The sequence below is a fragment of the Mya arenaria genome, chromosome 6 (genome assembly GCF_026914265.1).
Source record: "Mya arenaria isolate MELC-2E11 chromosome 6, ASM2691426v1".
NCBI classification, from domain to species: Eukaryota; Metazoa; Mollusca; class Bivalvia; order Myida; family Myidae; genus Mya; species Mya arenaria.
In genome coordinates, this window is record NC_069127.1 from 54,060,750 (window position 1) to 54,083,861 (window position 23,112).

A 23,112-nucleotide genomic window follows, 5' to 3' on the forward strand; every position below is an offset into this window, starting at 1 on the left:
TCGCTTCAAATGTCACCAGAAAACAGTTTTCACGCACCTTTCAAGAAATAATGCTTCACTCTTCTTAGAACTATTTAAAGACCGATCAGACCATTTACATACTCTGAATCACTGCGCGAATATCCATGACAACCACGAATTATTGCATATCCGTACGCAATTATTTTCACTAAGCACAAAAGAGTTCCGGCAAAAAAATACATTTTTACTTACCGGTAATTTTGTTTAACTGAGGTGGGAGAAAAAGCATCTTCCATGGCCGAGAGTATAAGATAGGTTCATCCCAACCCTCGCACAGGGTGTTTTGCGGAAACTCGGTAAACCTCGTTTCTGCAAAACACCCTACGCTCGGGTCGGAATGAACCTATCTTACACTCTCGGCCAGGGAAGGTACTTATAATCTTTTGCCTACTTGACTCACTAAAACAAATTGATTGGTTAGTAGTTATCTTTGGATATATATTGACCAATCAATAAACATTTTGGATAAATATTGACCAATCAATAAACATTTTGGATACATATTGACCAATAAATAAACATTTTGGATATATATTGACCAATAAATAAACATTTTGGATATATATTGACCAATCAATAAACATTTTGGATAACTTTGACCCCACCAAAAACTTGACTGGTTTATACAATCAGCTGCAGTTGGTCATTTGTCAATGGTTATACCTCAACACATCATTGGCAACCATGGTACTTTCTTTTGTTACACTTCATACATACAGTGGGACAACTGACTGACAAAGTCTTGTTTTTATGAATATGCATGAAGCAGGGAGACAACTCTTCTGCCAATGAATTTGCATTTTACAATTCAAGTCAGTAGCCTCGATCGACGAGTTGTTTGACTGCTGAGAAAAGTTATTGTACTGAAAAGAAAGACCCAGTTCAGCTTTGGCCAGAATATTTTTTAACAAGAAAGCATCTTGTACTATACGGAACCTTTGAAACTGCCTCATTCATTATTCATGATTACGAGATTTTCCTAGCCAAATGGCACAAAGTACACAACAAAGCACAGAGTAGAAATGTATTGGAAGGATCTAACGATGACTGTAACAGTGCTTTAGATCAGAGTTACTGGCCCTTCTACATAGTCATATGCATACTAAACTTCACATGAATAACATAAACATGTTCTTACATCATTGTCCAAAATTCAATTTCTGCAAGCTGGCTATCATAAAATATGACAACATCAAGGCTGTGGCATTACCTTAAAGCTGCACTCTCACAGATTGACCGTTTTAAAAACTTTTTAATTTTTTTCTAGGAAGGAACCATTCTTTTGCATTAATGTGTGGAAACCAGTGAGACTGCTGACAAACAATCAGTTTTTCATATTTACGTTCAAAAATTGATGTTTTATAGCTATAAGGGTTACTATAGCTATAAGGGTTACTAACACTTTAAAAAAAGAAATTTTTGGCGTTTTTTTTTATACAATTGAAATCTATTCTATTTTGAAGGCCAAAATAAGCTGATTCTCAGACACTTTTTTAAAAAATGTCAAAACTGTCAATCCGTGAGAATGCATCTTTAATATTTTTTCTTTAAAAATCGGACAAGCAATAAACTATTCTATCACAATTTGGAAAAACTACATATTCTATGTCCCTATGTTTCATATCCTACTGATGCTAACAATCTCTCAGCGATGCCAAGATAGTAGACAGTTTGAGCAATTCCAAACAACGGGGCTATCACAAGAACTCTGCACAATGCTCCCTTGAAAAACGCCTTTGGTCCCTCATTGGTGTAGATTTTTCTGAAAGAAATTGGCCAATAAATTCATAATTTAGCAAACAAATGTTACTCATAACTAATCCAGAATTTTATTGAAATTCTTTCAATCAATTATTGATTTCATAATCTAAACTGAAGATATGCACAAGATGAATCATTTGGCAAAATCTGGTGCTCAAAAGAGATATTAAGTTTTCTTAAAATAAGACAATGACAATCATACAATCAGAAATATCAACTTTGGTTTGAAAATATCACTTATTTGTTGTTAAATACGATTAGAGACATAGTGGGTAAAAAATCTTAAAGAGCTTTTTATAGTTTTATCATATAAATTGAAATAAAATATTTTACATTTATAATAAAAAATTTAATCTTCGATTAAATAGATTTTTAAAAATCATAATCAATTATTGCCCACTTCAAGAGTATAAGATTGATTATCGACAAACTCAATCAACATTTTATCCCTAATCAAAATACCTGAAACAGTCCGCAATTCCTTGGTATTCCAACTCTCCTTTCCCCTTATGTAAGGTCTGAAGTCTTGTTTTCACCACTGAAAAAAGCAATTTACATTTTTTTCTATCTCACTTGACTTTGCCTTTAAATAGAGATTTACAGTCATCCTAAGTAATCCTGTAATGTTTCATGTGAATTTTTGTGATATTTACCATGCGTTCAGTCTAAAAATATATATTTCTTTCTTTCCCAATGGCCTGTAGGTGCTTATAAAATAAAGTTGAAAATCCATCTGCTAAGCCTTTTGGAGACGTTTTAGACCTGTGTAAATAATATTTGTTTTTGGTAAAATAAAATAAATCATAAATCCCAGGGGTTGGGCTAACACCTTGGTTGACAGTCATTTTCTCAGGTCAACATAACATGCTATCACCCTCCATGGAATCTAATATTTATACATTAGGCTATATCTTCACCGATGGTTGTCCGGTTAGCGCAGTGGTTAGTGCACTCGCTCCTCACCAAGGCGACCCGGGTTGGATTCCCGGCCTGGGCGCATGTGAGTTTGGTTAGTGGTCACCAAGCTGGACAAGTGGGTTTTCTCTGGGTACTCAGTTTTCTCCCACAACACAAGACTACACTCTCGCGCAACATAGTGCCAACGAGAGTGATTAATATGAGTTGCAATAGCATGTTTCACAATCCTTCTAAAATTAAATAAGTTAAAACTATATCTTCACTGCAGCACCAGCACCACAACTGCGAACACCAACATTCTCACTGATACCCGGTACCCATAGATGCTTATCAAGTCAAGTATACTATTTTAGATTAATAGACATATATATACATATATACTGATACTATTGATACAAAATTTAACTACAACCTGACATTGCCACTTCCAAGATGTTTAAAAACTTTCGATTCTTAAAAACTCTAAGCTAAAAAGCATATATTAATCCAAAATAAACACTACACCAGTTAAACTCTCAATAAGATCATCCGATATACTTCACACAAAAACTGACCAATCATATGTTGACTCCAATACACACCCTCCTCAAGCTTTGTACTTGGGGGATGTAATAAGTATGTTAAACTTACCATCAAATGGGTTGACAGAAAATGAGGCCACAGACCCCGCTACACAACCAGAGATGAAGGAATGGTAGAATACAGCCTGGTCGCTACCTTCTCTTCGCTTGCCCTGGTCATAAGAAAATATCAAAACTGAGCTATAATGAGCGTTAAGTGAGCTGAAATAGCACAAAAAGAATGGAATTAAGTTGTTGTTGCTTTTTTTAATCTTATGTTCTTTAAAACATCCCATTTCATGTATAACTCTTTCTTAACTTTATTTTCTTAAACCAATTTTCTGTTCAACTGGGTCTATTTAATCATTATATTTAATTTAAACCCGAACTTATTTTCTGAGCATACCTCAAATGCAGTACCAAGGTATGTCTTTACATGAGCTTGCTACATATCATCACTTTATGTCAATCCTAACTAAAACATTACTATACATCAATCACCACTAAAGTTATTGGGCAGAGACCATATGTTTGATGAATGAGTATGTCATCCTTATTCAAATATTCACATATTTTTTGGAAAACATGGTAGAACAAGAGGCACACAAGAGCTTATGCTCTACTGGCATGATTTTTTTTAGATTATATACTGAAATCACATTCCAAGGAAAAAGAACTACTACAATACTCCCTGTACGAAGTTGTCTACCTTAGAAAATACTAAAAAGACGGTACCTAGCACTCATGGAAATCTAACTACTGTACAACTTTGATTAAGATATGGTAAAAACTGAAGACTGTATCACGTTCACAAGCAATTATTTATGAATGCACAGACAACGGACACTGCGCCTTCACATAAGCTCTTTTGGCCTTTGGCCAGTAGAGCTAAAAACATTAATGCCCTACAGTATTGAAACAAAACCTAAGCTTACCATGGCATTTAAATGTGAAAACAATGGGAAGTATATAGCAGAGAAAGTCACATCACGTAACATCGTAGCACGGAAGCCCTTATATATTCCAGTTATCCCTTTTTCTCGAAATAGATCGATAGCAATCTTCGTAGCAGACAATCTCGGGGGTTTCACTTCAGCTGCAACACCGGGCCCATCTGTGGCACCCATATCGATTCGTGCTGTGCAAGAATAAAACAAAATTACTTAATTTTCTGTTTTTCAACCATATGTGCCATTTTCTAATTCTTGACCTGTCGTCTGTTGTCAATCAAAAATCCTTTGACCAATAAGGCCAAACTTGAAATATGCCTTTTTTCCCATCCTTGGAATATATGGATGAGTTGATCTAAAAAACAGGTATCTTAACTACCTTTTCCAGAATAAAATAAATGACATATACACGACCTAAGTGCAGGCAGATGGGTCATAAGATAGATACATTCTAGATGCAAATAGCATATTTGTGCAGTTTCTTACATTCGGTGCCCAACATGGTCCATATTTGGGTTCCCTTGTTTAGCGCCAAATATCACAAGCTTAGAAAACTATGCAGCCTGTCCGAATATAGAATCTGGAGCCTGTGGATGCAAGTCAGGTGGTCTACAAACTGAGATAACTGACCCAACTGTGAGAGTAAACATTAAGGCCTAGTAAGATTTTACTGTTATATATAAAGTATAGCATATGATGTCTTTGTCGCATTATCCAATGGATTTAATGAAAATACTCACCAAACAACCCCTACAAGATGTAATTATTGCTCTTGCAACTGGTTAACTGAATCAATGCATGTCTTTGGTCTTAACATATTTATACAGGTCCACATTTCCATTTTACATCTATCATAAAGCCGGGTATCGGCTCCGGCAAAAAAGGCTAAAAAGTCCCTGTAGTGTATCAAGGGTTTCAGACGAGCTCAAAACACCACAACCTATACTCTATGTCCTTATATGCAGCATTCCATTGTGAATAAACACTAAATGTGACCTTGAACTTAGAGGTAGGGACACAGGTCTTGCATGCGACATGTCGTCTTGTTATGTCGAAAACATGTGGCAAGTCATTTTAAAATCTGTCCATACAAGAGAAAGTTACAGCCCGGACAGGACAACCTATACTCTATGTACTAATATGCAGCATTCCATTGTGAATAAACACTAAGTGTGACCTTGACCTTTAGAGTTAGGGACACGGGTCTTGCACACGACATGTCGTCTTAATATTGGTATGTCAAACACATGTGGCAAGTTATTTTAAAATCTGTCCATACAAGAGAAAGTTACAGCCAGGACAAGAGTAATTGAGCCGGACGCACAGACGAACGGACGGTCTGTGCGATTTTAATATGCCCACCCTCGGAGGCATCAAAACCCTAAGAAAATCTAAATGCATTACCACTACGTCCTGCATCTTGCAACTGAATCTTTAAAAGTTCCATGGGCGTGGTCGCTATGATCTGACATAACCCTGCCCCACCACCAGCTAACATCTCCCGCGGCAATGTCAGCTTGTTTCTGAAATACGATAAAAACGTAGTAGTCACTAAGATATTCATTTTTCTATGAAATGTTCAGAAATTCTATGCATCTTTAGTAACCTTTAGTAGCAGAGGTTTAGAGGGGTCTAGCGGTAAAGGTGACTGCCTCTAGGTAAGAAGTTGTTTATTGAAGCCCCACCAGGGCTATTTTCTGATGGTCACTCAAAATGGTTTCTACTCAGGAAGCAAATCTAAGCGTGATTCTATAAGCTATAAGATTTCTTAAGAATCCAAATTTGTATAAACTAAATTAGAAGCTATATTGGCATTGATGCTATCATATATATGACTACAACCCACAATCTTCTGGGTACCACATCCCTAAGCAAGACAACTTGTTCCGGAAAATCAACAGACAAAATATTGATATTTCTATGTTCTGAAAAATTCCTGACCGAAAATAGGTGTAGTTGCTACAATCTAACGTACCCTCGTCCCTTTTCTTTAAATAAACCAGAAGCGTACATAAACTTATAATTGTCCTTTTTCTTCAACCAACAAGGAGTGGAACTAATTTCATGTAAATTCTCTTAAACAAGCCAAGAGTTTAACTTAAATATTATACTTTTTTTAAACAAACCAGGAGTGGAACTTAACTCTTGTCAAATTTTTTTATACTATCAAGGAATTAAATAAACTTTTGTCCATTTTCTTCAACAAACAAGCAGAGGAATAAAAAACTCTTGTTTTTTATTCATTTTCTTAAATAAACAAGTTGTGAAGCTAAACTTTCATTTATACTCAAAACAGTTAGTATTATAACAAAGTGATGTCATCTTTAAGGAATGCAAGAAAACATGAAGCATGATCATGTAACTGGAGGAAATTCACTCAGAATTATCTCACCAACACAATCCCCTGCTACATTGTCTCTATGTCTCTATAGCATCTGTATTGGCTGACTTTTACTCAAGCAATCACTAATTACAGTTGGAAGATTGCTTAAGGCAATCAATGGGGAATAATTAAATATTGTTTTCTACCTGTTCAATAATGAAAAGATTGTCAGTGATTCAATGCCAGAACATCTAATGCAGATACATGTACAGTACAACATTTCAAACTGAATAGCAGGGGTCCATTTCTATGAAGGATCATAGTCATGATTTCACAAATCTTAAAACTGTAAAACCATCACATATATAATTATGGCAACTTGTTGGGTTGTTTTTAAGTTCCTCAATGTTGTTTTCAACTTACATGCCAGTTTAAGTTTAATTTCACAAATATATAAAAATTATGATGGTAAAAAATTCAATGTACGACTACAATTTTTTACAAATGTATCTGTAGAACAAGCTAACTAATGCATCGTGGAGTGAACGCCAACACTTTTCTAGTGTTGTATTTCAGTCGAAAAAGGGGCACAACTCATATTAAAGCCAGAGTTATGGGCCTTGCTGCACATGCATTGTATTAACCAGAATATGGATTAAGTTTCATTCGAATGTCTTAAATGGTTCTTGAGTTTGGAACAAGCATACAAAATCCCCAGGTCTCCCGACAGTGCACCAATATAATATTCCCCCGAATTTTAAACAAATACAACTAGAGCTGTCACAGGAGTGACGAATACCCCCAAATGCCGCCTGGACACAGGAATGGCAACCCATTCCTTTGAAAAGAGGCCATAACTCCAAGGTTACTGCACACTGCATCTTCATTTATCTTGCATGTATTGTTTTATTTAAATCTGTTGAGTAATTTAGAAGTTACACTGCTGACAAGAAAAACTAGCCTTTCATGAGTTATCGTACGGAAACCGTTTTTCTATTTTTAGTAACAGTGACCTTGACCTTGGCCCCACCAGCCCAATATCGAACTTGACCTGTATCTTCTGATGTTACACCTGTGTACCAAAAATTGTTCAAATCTGTCTAGCCTTTCATGAGTTATCATCCGGAAACCGTTTTTCTATTTTTAGTATTAGTGACCTTGACCTTGGCCCCACCAGCCCCAATATCGAACTTGACCTGTATCTTCTGATGTTACACCTGTGTACCAAAAATTGTTCAAATCTGTCAAGCCTTTCATGATTTATCGTCTGGAAACCGTTTTGCTATTTTTAGTAAGAGTGACCTTGACCTTGGCCCCGTCAGCCCCAATATCGAACTTGACCTGTATCTTCTGATGTTACACCTGTGTACCAAAAATTGTTCAAATCTGTCAAGCCTTTCATGAGTTATCGTACGGAAACCGTTTTTCTATTTTTAGTAACAGTGACCTTGACCTTGGCCCCACCAGCCCCAATATCGAACTTGACCTATATCTTCTGATGTTACACCTGTGTACCAAACTGTATCTTCTGATGTTACATCTGTGTACCAAAAATTGTTCAAATCTGTCAAGCCTTTCATGAGTCATCGTCCGGAAACTGTTTTTCTATTTTTAGTAACAGTGACCTTGACCTTGGCCCCACCAGCCCCAATATCGAACTTGACCTGTATCTTCTGATGTTACACCTGTGTACCAAAAATTTTTCAAATCTGTCAAGCCTTGATTTCTATTTTTAGTAACAGTGACCTTGACCTTGGCCCCACCAGCCTCAATATCGAACTTGACCTGTATCTTCTGATGTTACACCTGTGTACCAAAAATTGTTCAAATCTGTCTAGCCTTTCATGAGTTATCCTCCGGAAACCGTTTTTCTATTTTTAGTAACAATGACCTTGACCTTGGCCCCACCAGCCCCAATATCGAACTTGACCTGTATCTTCTGATGTTACACCTGTGTACCAAAATTTTTTCAAATCTGTCTAGCCTTTCATGAGTAATCGTCCGGAAACCGTTTTTCTATTTTTAGTAACAGTGACCTTGACCTTGCCCCCACCAGCCCCAATATCGAACTTGACCTGTATCTTCTGATGTTACACCTGTGTACCAAAATTGTTCAAATCTGTCAAGCCTTTCATGAGTTATCGTACGGAAACCGTTTTTCTATTTTTAGTAACAGTGACCTTGACCTTGGCCCCACCAGCCCCAATATCGAACTTGACCTATATCTTCTGATGTTACACCTGTTTACCAAAAATTGTTCAAATCTGTCAAGCCTTTCATGAGTTATTGTCCGGAAACCATGAAAACCGACAGACCGACCGACCGACCGACTGACTGACAGACAGACCGACCGCCCGACCAACCGACAAGCTCACTCCTATATACCCCCTCAAACTTCGTTTGTGGGGGTATAATAAAACATAACGAGTGAGTAACACCTAAAAATCCCATTGCTTATGTCAAAATCCCCTGGAGTTAAAAAAAAATATGTTAAAATCCCCTGGATGGTCTCCCAAAATATGACATGTATGAACAGGTTAAAGCTTTCAGACAATGTTTTTGTCTCATTTTAAACAACGACCACCACACCAAGACTATGACATAACCTTGAGTTTTTTTCAACAAACAGATGAGCTCAATCTTGTCTGATCTGTTCAAGTTTGACAAATTGTACTGAAATTTGCTTACTGGTCGTTTGTTAGAAGATGTCTGAAAAAATCATTGCCGACAAGTTTGATGACCTTTTCTGGAGTGATAAGCAGAAGGTTCACTCCGGATCCTGGAAGCAAAAGACATTGGAAACTCACAAGAATTGACACATTAGCATTTAAACAGTGTAAATGTATGGTTAAGATCATTTAAGGCCTTAAGTTTAAGGATACAGAAAATGTTTCTACTTCATATTCAGAAGTAGAGTTTAAAATACATGTACAGTCAAAACTCTGTATTGAAATCATTGGGACCTCGGGAAATACTTCAAGATAGCGAATATTCGATATAATCGAAATGCAAGAAATGCATAACTGAATAAAAAAAAATTAAATTTCAACATATCCAGAACATTGAGATAACAGAGTTCAACATAGCGAGTTTTGACTGTATTTAAAAAAAAAGATGAAGATTGTCAGATATGACTCACTAGATTAAGAAAACATGCATAGGTATAAGAATAATCTGCCTGTTGTGTCCAGGCTGGGAATCAAACCCAGGTAGCCTCTGTGAGAAGCAAGTTCACTAACCAATGCCCTAACCAGACAAGCGTATTATTAAAAAAACTTTTTTGAAACCTACCTCTATACATTCCCAAAATTCCACCCTCATTTTTGAAGGTCTTTCTGGCACAGTCAAACCTGCAAAAAGCTCATGTTTTATAATCAGGGATTCATTTTGAAAAAAAGCTGGAGTGCGTTTTTTAAGACATCACATATTTCAAAACAATGAGTTCTGAGTAAATACCTGGGACATAGCATAGTTTTGCAGCTTAAATCACATAAAAGTAATGAATCTGCTGAACCACATAATAGGTATAATGGATCCACTGGAATAACAAAGAGCATAGGACTCACTTATATTTTTTGGTAAAAAAAAGCATTCTCTGTCATACAGCACACTCAACGAGTTAGACCCACTTTCCGTTTCCCTCCGCGGATTTTCGCTATCGCGGCCAACACAATGAATTTATCGACTGTCCACGTTCCTTGGAGATCGAATTTAAGGCCCTTGGAGGGTGATCATTTGACCAAAGAATAACGAAAGCGGCGTTCCTCGGAGGGGTTAACTCCACGAAACTCTGCGGACACTTGATAAGAATCTACGCTAAAGTTATTTTTTTTTATTAACATTTTCAACCGATTATGACGGCTCCAGCCTCCAGTAAATTGCTATTATTCTTTTTCCTCTGCCGGTATTGCGTGAAGTTAGCTTACCACAAGAATGCAGTCAAATTTCACTAGTTGCACATGCATCTTAAAATCATGTTTTTGTTCATGACTGAATGCATTGATAAACACATTTCACTCGAGAAAGGCTAGGTCACACATTTTCAGATACAGGTCAAACACGCGTTCAAAGTTCACAGCACATGGTTGAAGACCTTCTTGCCTCGTTTTCTGTGGAAAATTCCAATTAAACGCGCTTGACGTCAGAGGTCATGGCTAAGAATCGTGTAAAATGTCGGCTGCTTTATGATGCAATACAATTACAGTCAAACCTGGTTGAACGGTCACCTGCTTTAAATGGCCACCTGCCTTAACGGGCCACTCCAAATTCCCCCCGTACGTTTTAACTATATAATGTACGTGCATTAAGCGGCCAACTGTCTAACGCGGCCACGGCCACGGCCACTAATTGTTGTCCCCATGATGCCATATAAACACGAATTAGCGGCCACTAATCCCTTGTCACTGACACTTCCGCTTATATTTTTTTCCAATACACAGCTTTAATTGCGTATAGAAGTTTACGGAAAAGAACGACGGCCTCGGGTATCTCCGTCATCCAATGAAAATGCATATTGCATCACACGATTGCCCTGCGTGTTAACTCATCGAGAAATCATGTTTATTACACGTCGGCGAATGTTTTGATCAGAATTGACACAATTAGTGACACAATTAATAAGATAATTAAATAATTACGAAGATAATTATTAAATACCGACAAAAACACCGGTTTTTATGAATTTACAGTTTGCATTGTCGTTCGAAGGCGTGAAACGAGTTACGATTTCTATGCACTTCAATATTATTTTTCAAAGTGCACGGATTTATATTTCTACGAACGGATATTTACAATGCATTGTTCTTGATAAATTTTACCTTTGATTATGGCTGAAACTAAGACTACTCGAAAGTGTTTGACTCTAAAAGAACGTGTCGAGTTTATAAAGTTATTAGAAAACGGCCGTAGTGCAAGAAGTGTTGCCAATGAATATAACTGTGGAAGGACTCAAATCAATTTCTTACTTAAGCGTAAGCGTGACATGTGTAGACTGATATGTGGTGTGTTTTGTTTATGCATTGTATCAACATTTATCTATTGTATTTTATTTATAAATTTGAAACAGATTTATTTTATCTATGCAAATGTATTTGTATTTAACCTTCTTCAATAATATTGATACAGATGTTACTGATTGTGGTTTAAGGTGGTGGTTAAGATACATACTCCATCTCTAAATAAAGCTAAAGGCGGAAATGTCAAACCTGGATTAAGTGGCCACCTGTCTTAAGCAGCCACTTTGATAATTTCCCAAGGGTGGCCACTTAATACAGGTTTGACTGTAGTGGCATTACTTTAATGATTCAATGTTTATTTTTCAAGATAATATTCAATTGGCTTTTACGGACACAAATACAAATAAAACGTTGGTAAGAATCCTTTACGATTAACAAAGTACATAAGCATAAATATAAATAACTTCTAAACAAGAATGATTTCTTGCTTATCTGATTAGACTCGGAGTCCCGCCGTGGATCATAAAATCAGACGATTTCCAACGCTTTCGTTCATATTAAACTCGGCGGTGACCCAGCCACTCGGAGGAACTCGGGGGGATTTTAGCGAGGGCAACAGTTTTACCCTCGGAGGAAATCCGCGATCATCGACTATTTATCCCTCGGAGTGAGCGAGGAAAGTGGGTCTAACTCGTTGAGTGTACTGTATGTCTAAGAAAGGAAACTTTTTGTTCAAATTGTTAACAATAGAGCTCTCATTCAAAGCTGCACTTTCACAGATAAGATTGTTTTGACATATTTTTTTATTTCTTGGTCTTTGAATGACCCAATTTTTGTGTAAATATCTGAGAACCAGTGTCCAGTGATGTAAGACTGCTGATAAAAGAGCAGATGACAGTTTTCATTATTTACATTTGAAAATTGATGTTTTATGGCTAACAGCGTTACTAACGCTTTAAGAAAAATGAAATTTTTGCCAGTTTACCAAACAATTAACATCTGTTCTATTGTAAGTTATCTTAATATATGACTGAAGTAAAGGCATTGATGCCAAAATGAGCTGATTCTGAGACCAAAAAAAAGTAAAAAGGTCAAAACTGTCAATTTGTGAGAATGCAGCTTTAACTTTATTGATGTTTTATAAAAACAATTGTAACAAGCATTTTGTTCAAATTTCAAATAAAATAAAAAATATACCTGACTCCAAAAAAGGTGAGCGTGTCCCTTTAAGTGTTTAAAGTATACTCACAAGTTATTGTAGAGTGGCTGCCCATTTGGCAAGACCTGTTGATTTTGTAGACGAGTCTTAACGAGATCGATCGGAAACACGCATGTCACTCCAACAATCCCAGCTATCGATCCATTGATGACCTTTGGTACTGGACTGAATTAAAAACGAAGAGATGTTTAAACAAGTGCATCTCTGGATAGCTCATGCATGCTTGATAATGACATGACAGCTCAAAAGGAGTAGGTGGCCACAATGTTATACAGTCAAAAGTCATTGGCTCGATATCGCTTGACTGGATTTCCTGGTTGGCTCGAACTTGATTTAAAGGACCAAATTATTTTTCTCTATATAAGCATTCCCCCTTGTCTCGACATTTGGGAGGTTTGAAGTATTTTGGCAGGTCCCTGGGATATCTAGCTAACGGGTTTTGACTGTAAACCAGTGTTCGGCAAAGTATGTAGTATACTGAAATGGTGGCATAAAATTGCCAATGCATGATGCGGACCAAGAAATCCAAGATGACTAGTAGTACAATAAATCACTTAATATCTGACAAGCTGTTTTTACTCTGTTGACCACAAGGCATCATTTAACAATTATTTCATTTAATCTAATGTTGTTGTGAACATTTGTACCAAGTTTTATATTTACAATTACAATATTTTGAAGTTGTGGCCAATTGAAAGGCTTTCGCATTCTGACAAAAAAAATGCAAAAACTATTTATAAGGCTATCAGATGGCAATTTAAAACTTTTTTTGAAAATTAGACAAGGTAAAAATCATTAACATCAACAAAAACCTAAAAATCATAGCACTACAAAGTTGTCACACTTAACTTAGTTTCACCACTACAAAATCACACTACTACAAAGCTGTCCCAAAACAAAGTGATTGCCCTACAAATTTGTACCACTACATTATACAGCATGCTACAATATTATATGGTAAGATCACAGCAAATTTTTCAGGTTTTCAGACTTTTATGTCACTTTATCACCCTGCTTTTTAAACCCTAGTCCATATATACCATCCTTATCTTCAGTAATATTTTACAGCATTGCATGTAACACATACATTAGCCAACTTCTCCAAATGTCAAACAACTTTGTAGTGATATGAGCTCATATTGGTAGGACTTCTTTTATAAGGCCATACCAAATCTTTTCTATGTTTACCCTCAGCAGACGAATAGGTTTTGGGCTTCCTGATTGAAAAAACAACACATTTTATATGATCAGCAATCTTGCAGAATAATTTTAATTTCCTTTTATCATAATTCCAACTACAGGACACAAGTGTAAACAACAATTTAATTTTGTAGTACAACATGTGTATTCTTGGCATTTGATATCAGAAAATGATGCATCCTATGTGATTACCATAATATACATACTTAAGTTCAGTATCAGTTTAAATTGAACACATTTAATAGTGGAAATTTATCGAACAATTGAGAATGGTCTGGTGTCTATGTTCTTCACAAAATATGTAACTCTTTTAGATTTAATATTTATTTTTTTTTGGTGGGGGGGGGGGGGGGGTTCTCAGTACTACTTGACAAGTTTTCATAATAATGGTTGATGATACACATGAAAACAATTTGGTATGGCCTGATCAATTTAGATAAAAGCCAGAAACACCATACATGTTTCAATATGTACTCACATAAACGAGGTATCCATTAAAATGACCTGATGCAGCCTTTCTTTTGCTCCTGTTAACAATTGATACTGTCTGCAACAATCTTTGTTGAGAGAATATTTGAAAAAATTTCTTCCAACAGTTCACCTGAAAAAAACAAATTAGTAAGTTATATCCGAGTATTCATGTTACTTGAGATTTTAAGAAGTTTATAGACAATATATTTTTTTGTAAAGAGCAGCAATATTATCAGCTTCAACATAACTGTCCATTGGTAGTTTTTGAATGATTAAAAACTCTATACTCATTCATGTTACACTCAGTTAACCAAATTTAACTGAAATGTCATGATTTTCAAATCATGAAACTAGTCCAGAAACCAGGTCAAACTTTATCAAGCATAGCATGTACATTACACCATTAAAGCCCCACTTTCTGTTCTGGTCAATGAGTTTGAATATAGTGACAGATTGATAAGTAAGTGGTAAACAGGCTGCATTTTGCCTTTTGAACTCATCTTAGTACAATGTATTATGGTTAAACTGTTAAAGGTTTGTAAGTTGGTACTTAAAAAAATGGTTTGATGTGACTGTCACCCTTTATTATGTGTTAAAGTATACGTACACACTAACAAACTTGAACTTTTAGTGGTCTACATTTTATTGTGCAAATTACCTAATAAATTGGCCAGCCACTATATATACCTATCTTTTCACCATGCAGGTTTATATCAATAACCAATAACTGCTTACTATATTGGTTTACTGAAATAAATGTATTGGAAAACTTGAGAAATATTGCCTTCTCATTGGACAAAATAAAAAGTTGAACACTAATTTACTTCTGCTTGATATCAAATACGCTTAATGGTCAACAAACAAAATAACTTTGAAAATATTTTCACTTAACCTGTAAAACAAAACATTCACGTTTGAATGTTGACAACTTTTGCTGCAATGTTGACAATTTACAATGTCATGAATTTATAGTACTAGGTTACAATTGACTGGTGCATAAATGCAGCACCCTGTCCTTTATTTAAACTGGCTAAACCCTTACAAAGCAGTAGTGTTGGGAATCGGTTGCAATTTTACTATCGATGATCGGTTCCACTCAAGTAACCAATTATCGATAGTACAATCGGTTTTTAAAATACTAGATAGTACCTGAGTTGTAGTTTTATTCATGTACAGTATTAAACTCTTAATCATTATATGCATACCTTATGTCTATGATTGAAGTTATTAAGTGTTGTTGTATAAAAAATAGTTCATTTTCTTGCTCATTGTGGCTTTCATTAGCCATTTTGTTAAAGATAACATCAGAACACTATTCTTTTTTTTCGATAATTGATTATAACTAAATACTATCGATTATCGCCGATTTCAGGCCCAACCAATCGATTTTCGATTATTAGCGATCATCGGAACATCATTACAAAGCAGCATACAAAAACGTGCTATTCACATTTCAGTACAATGACAGATGATTGTCCATGTAATGTAATATCAGGCCTTTAAGACCATGTATAAATTACTAAGGTCATGTTTAAATGGTTAAACCGACAGTACCTCACAATCCACAATAAACAATGCTCCTTATATACATGTAATACATGTACATATATTGTAAATGAAAAACAACAATGTCATCAAGTAGTAAAATACTAACGCTTATAAATTGGTGCAAAGTCTAATGCATCATTTTTAACCACTTTAAAGGCCAATGGAAAAATCTTAATGTAGTATTGTTAACATGATTTCTGCTTATTAAGCAAAACAAAACAGTATAGTTTTTTTCCTTATCAAGATTATCTTGGATAATCCTTAACACAATTTTGATAACATTCTACAAGCAGGGAACATTGAACAGTACATGTCAAGAATTTAATTTATATCTTAATAAACTTTAACTTTTCAAAGAATAAACATCACAAATTTCGTAAAACACTAAATGGTGGGGTGAAAATACTGAAAGTGGCTGGGCTAAAATAAGCAATGTGGCAGGCGCAAATATGAAAATATTAATCCAATGTATTTTTGCCCCATCTAATGGCGTATTTTCGACTTTCAGTAAGCATGCACAAATCTATATCAAGAAAAATCGTACCACTTGTGTTAAACTATATAAATTGGGGTTTCCTGATCAATCCTCAATCGATTGCGCATGCCTACATGAAGGTGAAAATAAAGACAAAAAAATGCAATGTGGCAAGGTGAAAATTTGCCATGTGGAAAGGCGAAAACGCTTCTAGTGGCATGGAGAAAATACGCAAAGCGGAGAGGCAAAACAAAAATTTCCCAAGTGGCAAGGCGAAAATACACCAAGTGGCAAGGCAAAAAAAAATGACAAGTGACAAAGCAAAAAATACACTAAGTGGCAAGGCAAAAATATGGCAAGTGGCAAGGCGAAAATTTGCCAAGTGGCAAGGTGAAAATACACCAAACGGCAAGGCAAAAATATGACAAGTGGCAAGGTAAAAATATACCAAGTGGCAAGGCGAAAATATGACAAGTGGCAAGGCGAAAATACACTAAGTGCAGGCAAGTAGAAAATATGACAAGTGGCAAGGTGAAAGTACACCAAGTGGCAAGGCGAAAATATGACAAGTGGCAAGGTGAAAATACACCAAGTGACAAGGCAAAAATACGCCAAGTGGCAAGGCAAAAATATGCCAAGTGACAAGTTGAAAATACACATAGTGGCAAGGCGAAAATATGACATGTGGCAAGGTGAAATACACCAAATGACAAGGCAAAAATATGCCAAGTGGCAAGGTGAAAGTATGCCAAGTGACAAAGCAAAAATAAACATAATGGCAAGGCAAAAATTTGGCAAGTGGCAAGGCAAAAAGACATCAAGTGGCAAGGCAGCAGAAGGCAAGATAATTGTATGTTTTCACTTGGCGTATTTTCGCCTTGCCACTTGGCATATTTTCACCTTACCACTTGCCTTCTCAATTAATAAAATTCCATAGATTTTAATGCTGAAAACCTAACCCATTCAGGACACTTAACATACAGTAGAATCAATTTGGCTCTGCCTAACTTGACTTATACATCAATCATACTTAACTATTTTCTATAAGAATGATTTAAATATCAAGTAACAGTATTAAAAATCTGTACTTGCCTTCATTCATTATCAGAAAAGAACAATTGAAGCCAAAAGTTAAGTACAAAATACTGCATTTCAACTTAAAAGGTCTGTAACCCTAAGGATACAAGAAGGCAGCTAATAAACATTGATTCTCCAAAATCAATATGAGTGTCTGTTGCTTTTGAGCAATTAAGTTGTTTCCGATACCTCAGTCATACCAAAACCGCTGTTGGGTCTGAAGTTCTTTATCCAGAAGTAAATTGATTATAATAATGAGCTCAGAGAACATTCTGCCCAGGATTATTTGGTGTTAACAAACACTAACAGAATTAGTTTAAATCAGGCAAATTAGGAAAATCTTTGAAAGAAGAACAGCTGACTTGCAAGTTGTAACACTATTAATTTGAATATACATGACATAGACAATCACATAAACACTAGAAATACGTTGCTACTAGAGTGAGGAAACAGAGTAATTCTAATTTTCACTGGCTTGCTACTGGCTTGCTTCAAGACGGTTGTAACAAAATAAAGAAATACAAAGCGTTACAAAAGTTTTGCTCGAAGCCCTCAAGTTATTATTTAAGGGACTCTTTCACAGACTTTCTGACTTTGTTCAAAATTGAAGTTGAGTTTTTTTACATACATTCATGACCAACATGAAGCACTCATTGGGATGGCAAATACTCATGAACCTAATTTTGTAAATCCAAGCTTAAAGTAATTCCATTTTTAATGGCATTAATAATGCTCTTTGGAAAAAAGATTATTTTCTGTCCAATTTTTAATCACTTGTTAACAAAATAACTCTTTAATATTTTAACTTTCTATATATTTTATCATACTATATATACAAGCATTTCATTCACATACACATCAGTTTTGTTTTTTTTCTGACTTATTTTAGAACATGTAAATAGACTGCAGCCCTTGGGGCTTCCACTGAAACCAACAGAGTGGTTCAAAGGAGGGTGGCCTTTCCTTCTGTTTAACAATGTAAGCACAGTCGAAGCATCATTCATCGCAATTTTCATTTTGGCATCAACATAATTCTTCAACCAATATCCAACCAATCATAAGAGAAGTTTATCCTTTTTGGCAATCAAAACATCCCTAAAAGACATACTTTTTCATTTGAATACATTCAACAATTTTAAGCTATGCTCTTAATTAAAACTTTTAACTTGTTCCGGACTACGGGCAAAATGGTCATTTCGAAGACTGTGCAAATATCAAGATTTGCCTCTATACTTATGCACAGAACTAACACAAAATAACTTTAAGTAATAAGTAATTACTAATGCACCAGTCAATTGTAACCACAGCCCCCGTAGATCCTGGGGTATACTGTGGATAGCCGGGGAAATGGGCTGTGTTTTTACCTTCCCGGTAGTCCCCAAGTGCCAGGTGAATGCGGTGGTTTTGTATTCACGCCAAATTTAGTGGGGAATGTGCCTTACTTAGGGTCCCTGGGGTGCAGGGGCATTTTGCGGGGACTTTACCATCAGTTTGTCCCCGCAGGACGGGAGTTTTACCCGGGCTTGGTTGGACCGAAAGTCAAAGTCCCCGCTATTCCCCAGACCTGGAGGGGCCGTGGTTACAATTGACTGGTGCATTAATACTCTCAAATATTTTAAAATTACAAGGGTGGCTAAAATCAGCAACATTAGGTTGTCAAATTTGGTTATGAATATGTATAAGATTGTAAGAGTTTTAGGCAGGTTTAAAAAAGGACAGGGTGCTGCAGAAGAGGGACAGAGTGCTAAGGGAGAAAAGGGCACATTTCATGTATTGGGCGGCATAGAACTTGAATATTATAGATTTCACCAAAAATGTTAGGAATTGTGTTTAATTGAAGTTATATATGTTTAAACCACCAAATATGTAAAGTTTGTATGTGTTAAGTTTGTATGAGTTTCTTATCCTATTTTTATCTCATTATAAGGTCTAATAATATTTTTTAGTATTTAGTCATAAGCATTGAATGCTATGAAGGTAGAAGGGAGCCCAGACTGGTCTCCTGAGGGCAGAAGGGTGCTATAAAAAGGTGCAGCACCCTTCCATAAGTTATGGAAGGGTGCTGCACCTTTTTATAGCACCCTTCTGCCCTCAGGAGACCAGTAATAACTCTTTGCTAAAAACCTACAATTTTGATTCCCTGGGAGAGTTATTAGAAAACGGGAGAAGTCAAAGTCTTAAGAGACTTGAAACTAATTATAATCTGCCTGCATACAGAAAAATGGCATTCTTTGGTTAATTGAATTATTTTCTTAAAACGATAAGAAATTCTTACATTGCATTTTAAAAATAAAAGCTTTAAAATCTTGGCAATGGAAATATACCATCATATGCTGTAGCCAAATAATGGATAAAAAACATCTGGAATAAACCAGTTTAGTCTGACTGAAAGATACTATGGTCATACAGAGCACTGCTAGCCTACCCAAGCTTAACTGTGTTTGAAATGTCAATACAAAACTATCTTTCTGTATTACAAGAGATTCAATACAAAAATGTGGTCCAATAGTCGACATCCATAGTCAGAGACAGAGTTAATTACATTTGTAGCGTGTCCGAAAAAACATATCCGAAAACCGACACAATGAAATGCTACGAAAAATTTGTAGAAAAAATAAATTCTAAGATTTTTCACATGAAAATACAAATATGTATTCTGTAACAGAATTGCATTAAACAATCAGATTTAAACAAAGGTCACTGAAATATTATTTTACCGATAAGAACAAATCCTATACGTCCTTCAACACTGTTGTTGTTGTTGGGTCGGTGGAATTACCGAAAACCCGAAAATCCCCGTAAATACCGAAAATCCCTTCCATTCTCTGAGGTATATAGCATTTTCTTTAAAACGCCCGGATTTACTTCTTTATTGTGTTCGAATGTTGTATGCCGTAATTGGTTGAGGTTGGAGAGGGGTGGGGAAGCCTGGGGAGGGTGGGGATGGGGGTCGTGGTGACTAAAGCCCGGGACCCCCTTTCATTTTACATCGAGTGTGCGAGGTGGTTTGTACGCCGGGAGTAATTACTTATTATTAGTGTCATCGCTTGTATGCCATAGTTGGTTGTAGAGAGGGGAAGGGGAGTCGGTGGAGGGGTGTTGGGGTGACTTAAACGTAATCAAAACCAACGAAGTATGATAACAAGATATATTCATTCAGTTTCGTTTATGAAAATTGTACTGTATTGGATGACACCGCACAGCAAGACACTTAAATGTGTGATCTGATAAGACAGCAGACGGTAATAAAGATACACAGAAGTTGTGTACTTTACATGGGCTGGAGTTATTTTGTTATCGTAGATATTGATATTTAATGTTTCAACTTCAAACTAGTAATTCAGTTGATATCACATTATATTTTTTATTGATTTTCTGATTTTTAATATGTCGTACATTGATTGTTTAATAGCTTTTGTATTGATATTGCTTGTAATTAGTTTATATTGTTGAAAGCGCCTTTGAACGTGTATATAGAAATGGTGCTGTATAAGTTAATCGATAAATAATAATTAATTGTGTATTGTGAACAAGTTGTGTGTCGAGAAAGGTGAATAACTGGTATCAAGCGGGAGTTGATTATACAATTGTCCTTATGTGTATCATAACGAATTGTATGTGTCTCAACTGTTATGTGGAATCGCTTGGTATGTTTCATTGCACAATCTCGTGAAGAAAGAAATGCAAATTGTACAATTTCACTTAAATACCATCACTGCACCTAAATACGAATCATCAACATCATATTAACATTGGTCATGATAGGAAAGTGTTATTAATGAATAAAAGCATAATCTAATATTTTATATCGTAAAGCATACCGTTTAAATACTTACATGCAATACTCGTCTCAATATCGATATGGACATGTCATTGTGAGATATTGGTCCATGTCTGTTATCTATCAGTAATGACACCCCGCTGTGACAGATTATTATCGTGCGGTCAGTACCTGGAACCATGCTGTCACTGATGACTATAATACGATGTGTATTGAACCCCAATCAATGGCGTTCTGGTTCAAAACGGAATGCTCCTGTGAACCAGAAATTAAATCTTGTATTTACACGGAGGTAACAAGTAAGAGTACGCGGTGTATGAAATAAACATCGGAAGTCTGAATATTTATTTCTTAGTGTAATGCAGTTCAAGAGTACGTTGCACGTCAGTGTTTACGATATTAAAGAAATTTAATATAATACACCACTGAGGGTCATATGACATAATAAGGACAGGCCATTTACCCATCGAAGGTGTATATGGACCGAGGCGTAAGCCGAGGTCTGTTCACCTTCGGGGGCTGAGTAGGCGGTTATTATAATGCCATATGTCCCGAAGTGGTATATTATATGAAAGAGGATGATCTTAAGCGAAGTGGTATTGCTAATTTTCGACCATATGAGAGCGTTCAGTTATGGCAGGATGAATGTGGACTTGAATTGGACCAAAGATTTGTATTATATATATATATTTTTTCTAATTTAGATGAAAAACAGATTGTTCATTCACCGTGCCATATCCAGGCCACACCACGAGGAGGCGCTCTCGTCATGGCCCATCCCCCACCCCCACCCAAAACCTACCCTCATTTAGTTGAAGAAGTTTCAACACATTCCTAATTTGTTACGTACTACAGCTTCAGAGAACATTGAAATGCAACAGCATCTTCAAAAAATCATAAAAAATTGGTCTAATTGCAAATAACCTCCCTCCCTTATGGACTTTCATTTCGTATTTTTTAAGACGGACTGCTTATGCATTGTTAAAAATATTCATCAATTAATCCCGAAAGAAATCGATACTTATTTTGAAATAATCATCCTATTCTGCGAAAACAGTTAGGTTGCCGAAACATTCACTGGAATGACCGTAAAGTGATATGTTCGAATTAAAGGTAATTAACAACCGTCTTGCCACTATGACAGTACTCGTGAACTGTACCTTGTTTGTTATATAGACCTATCTAGCTCACAAACATTTTTCTATAAACCTTAATATCCCGTTTTAGAACTATTCACATAAAGGCATACCAGCATTTAAATGGGTTAGTAATCATACAGAAATGCAATGTTTTAAGTCCACGTAAGAGAGCTATGTAATGGCTCTCTTCAGCAGCAATGTAGCACTAACGCGCAAGGGTTGTGGCAAATGTAAAGCATGTATAATAATAGAAGTTAAATACACATATGATAGCCTGAACATTCAGTGTATAAAACAAAATAAATAAAACATATGTACAAGATGTAAAACTGAGTTGACAAAACAGTTGTATAATGACTGTCAATTATCAATCAAAGCATACAAAGAACCCATGGCTAGAAAGATAGGTATAATGGTGTGACATTGTTGGCAGTACTGTTGAATGTCACGTCAATGCATATGTCTCAGCTTTCCCTAAAGGGGGACATAAACTGAAAACATAAGCACCCTTTTTTCATTTTTAAGTACAGTTGTTACTTCATGCGTACCTCAAAGACTCGAAAGCGAAACGCGAGGAAAATATGCCTGTAACATGTCATGTTGTCGAGCAAGTTCGAACTCTTCATGAACTTTTCCTGAACTATTTTTATTTATTTGTTGTTGATGCGATATAGAGAAATATTTTATCATAAAGCGATGATTAAGGAATAATCC

General features: G+C 35.9%; 1 protein-coding gene across 1 annotated transcript; it reads right to left on the bottom strand.

Annotated features, from left to right (window-relative positions):
- Nucleotides 1-353: 353 nt before the first annotated feature.
- LOC128238640 (mitochondrial glutamate carrier 1-like) lies at nt 354-20,242 on the bottom strand. Its single transcript, XM_052954760.1, has 10 exons — nt 20,196-20,242; nt 14,386-14,508; nt 12,738-12,872; nt 9,825-9,883; nt 9,222-9,312; nt 5,615-5,733; nt 4,196-4,398; nt 3,331-3,433; nt 2,245-2,320; nt 354-1,783 (listed from the first exon to the last, which is right to left on the bottom strand). The coding sequence occupies exons 2-10, from the start codon at nt 14,400-14,402 to the stop codon at nt 1,633-1,635; spliced, it is 954 nt and encodes a 317-aa protein (XP_052810720.1). The 5' UTR covers nt 14,403-14,508; nt 20,196-20,242; the 3' UTR covers nt 354-1,632.
- Nucleotides 20,243-23,112: the final 2,870 nt, after the last annotated feature.

Excerpts from the sequence above, each read along its gene's own strand:
- LOC128238640 (XM_052954760.1), bottom strand. Across the intron at positions 9,884-12,737 it reads CAGCCACTCTACAATAACTT|GTTTGACTGTGCCAGAAAGA; the intron begins GTGAGTATACTT and ends AGCTTTTTGCAG. Across the intron at positions 4,399-5,614 it reads GCAAGATGCAGGACGTAGTG|CACGAATCGATATGGGTGCC; the intron begins GTAATGCATTTA and ends ATTCTTGCACAG.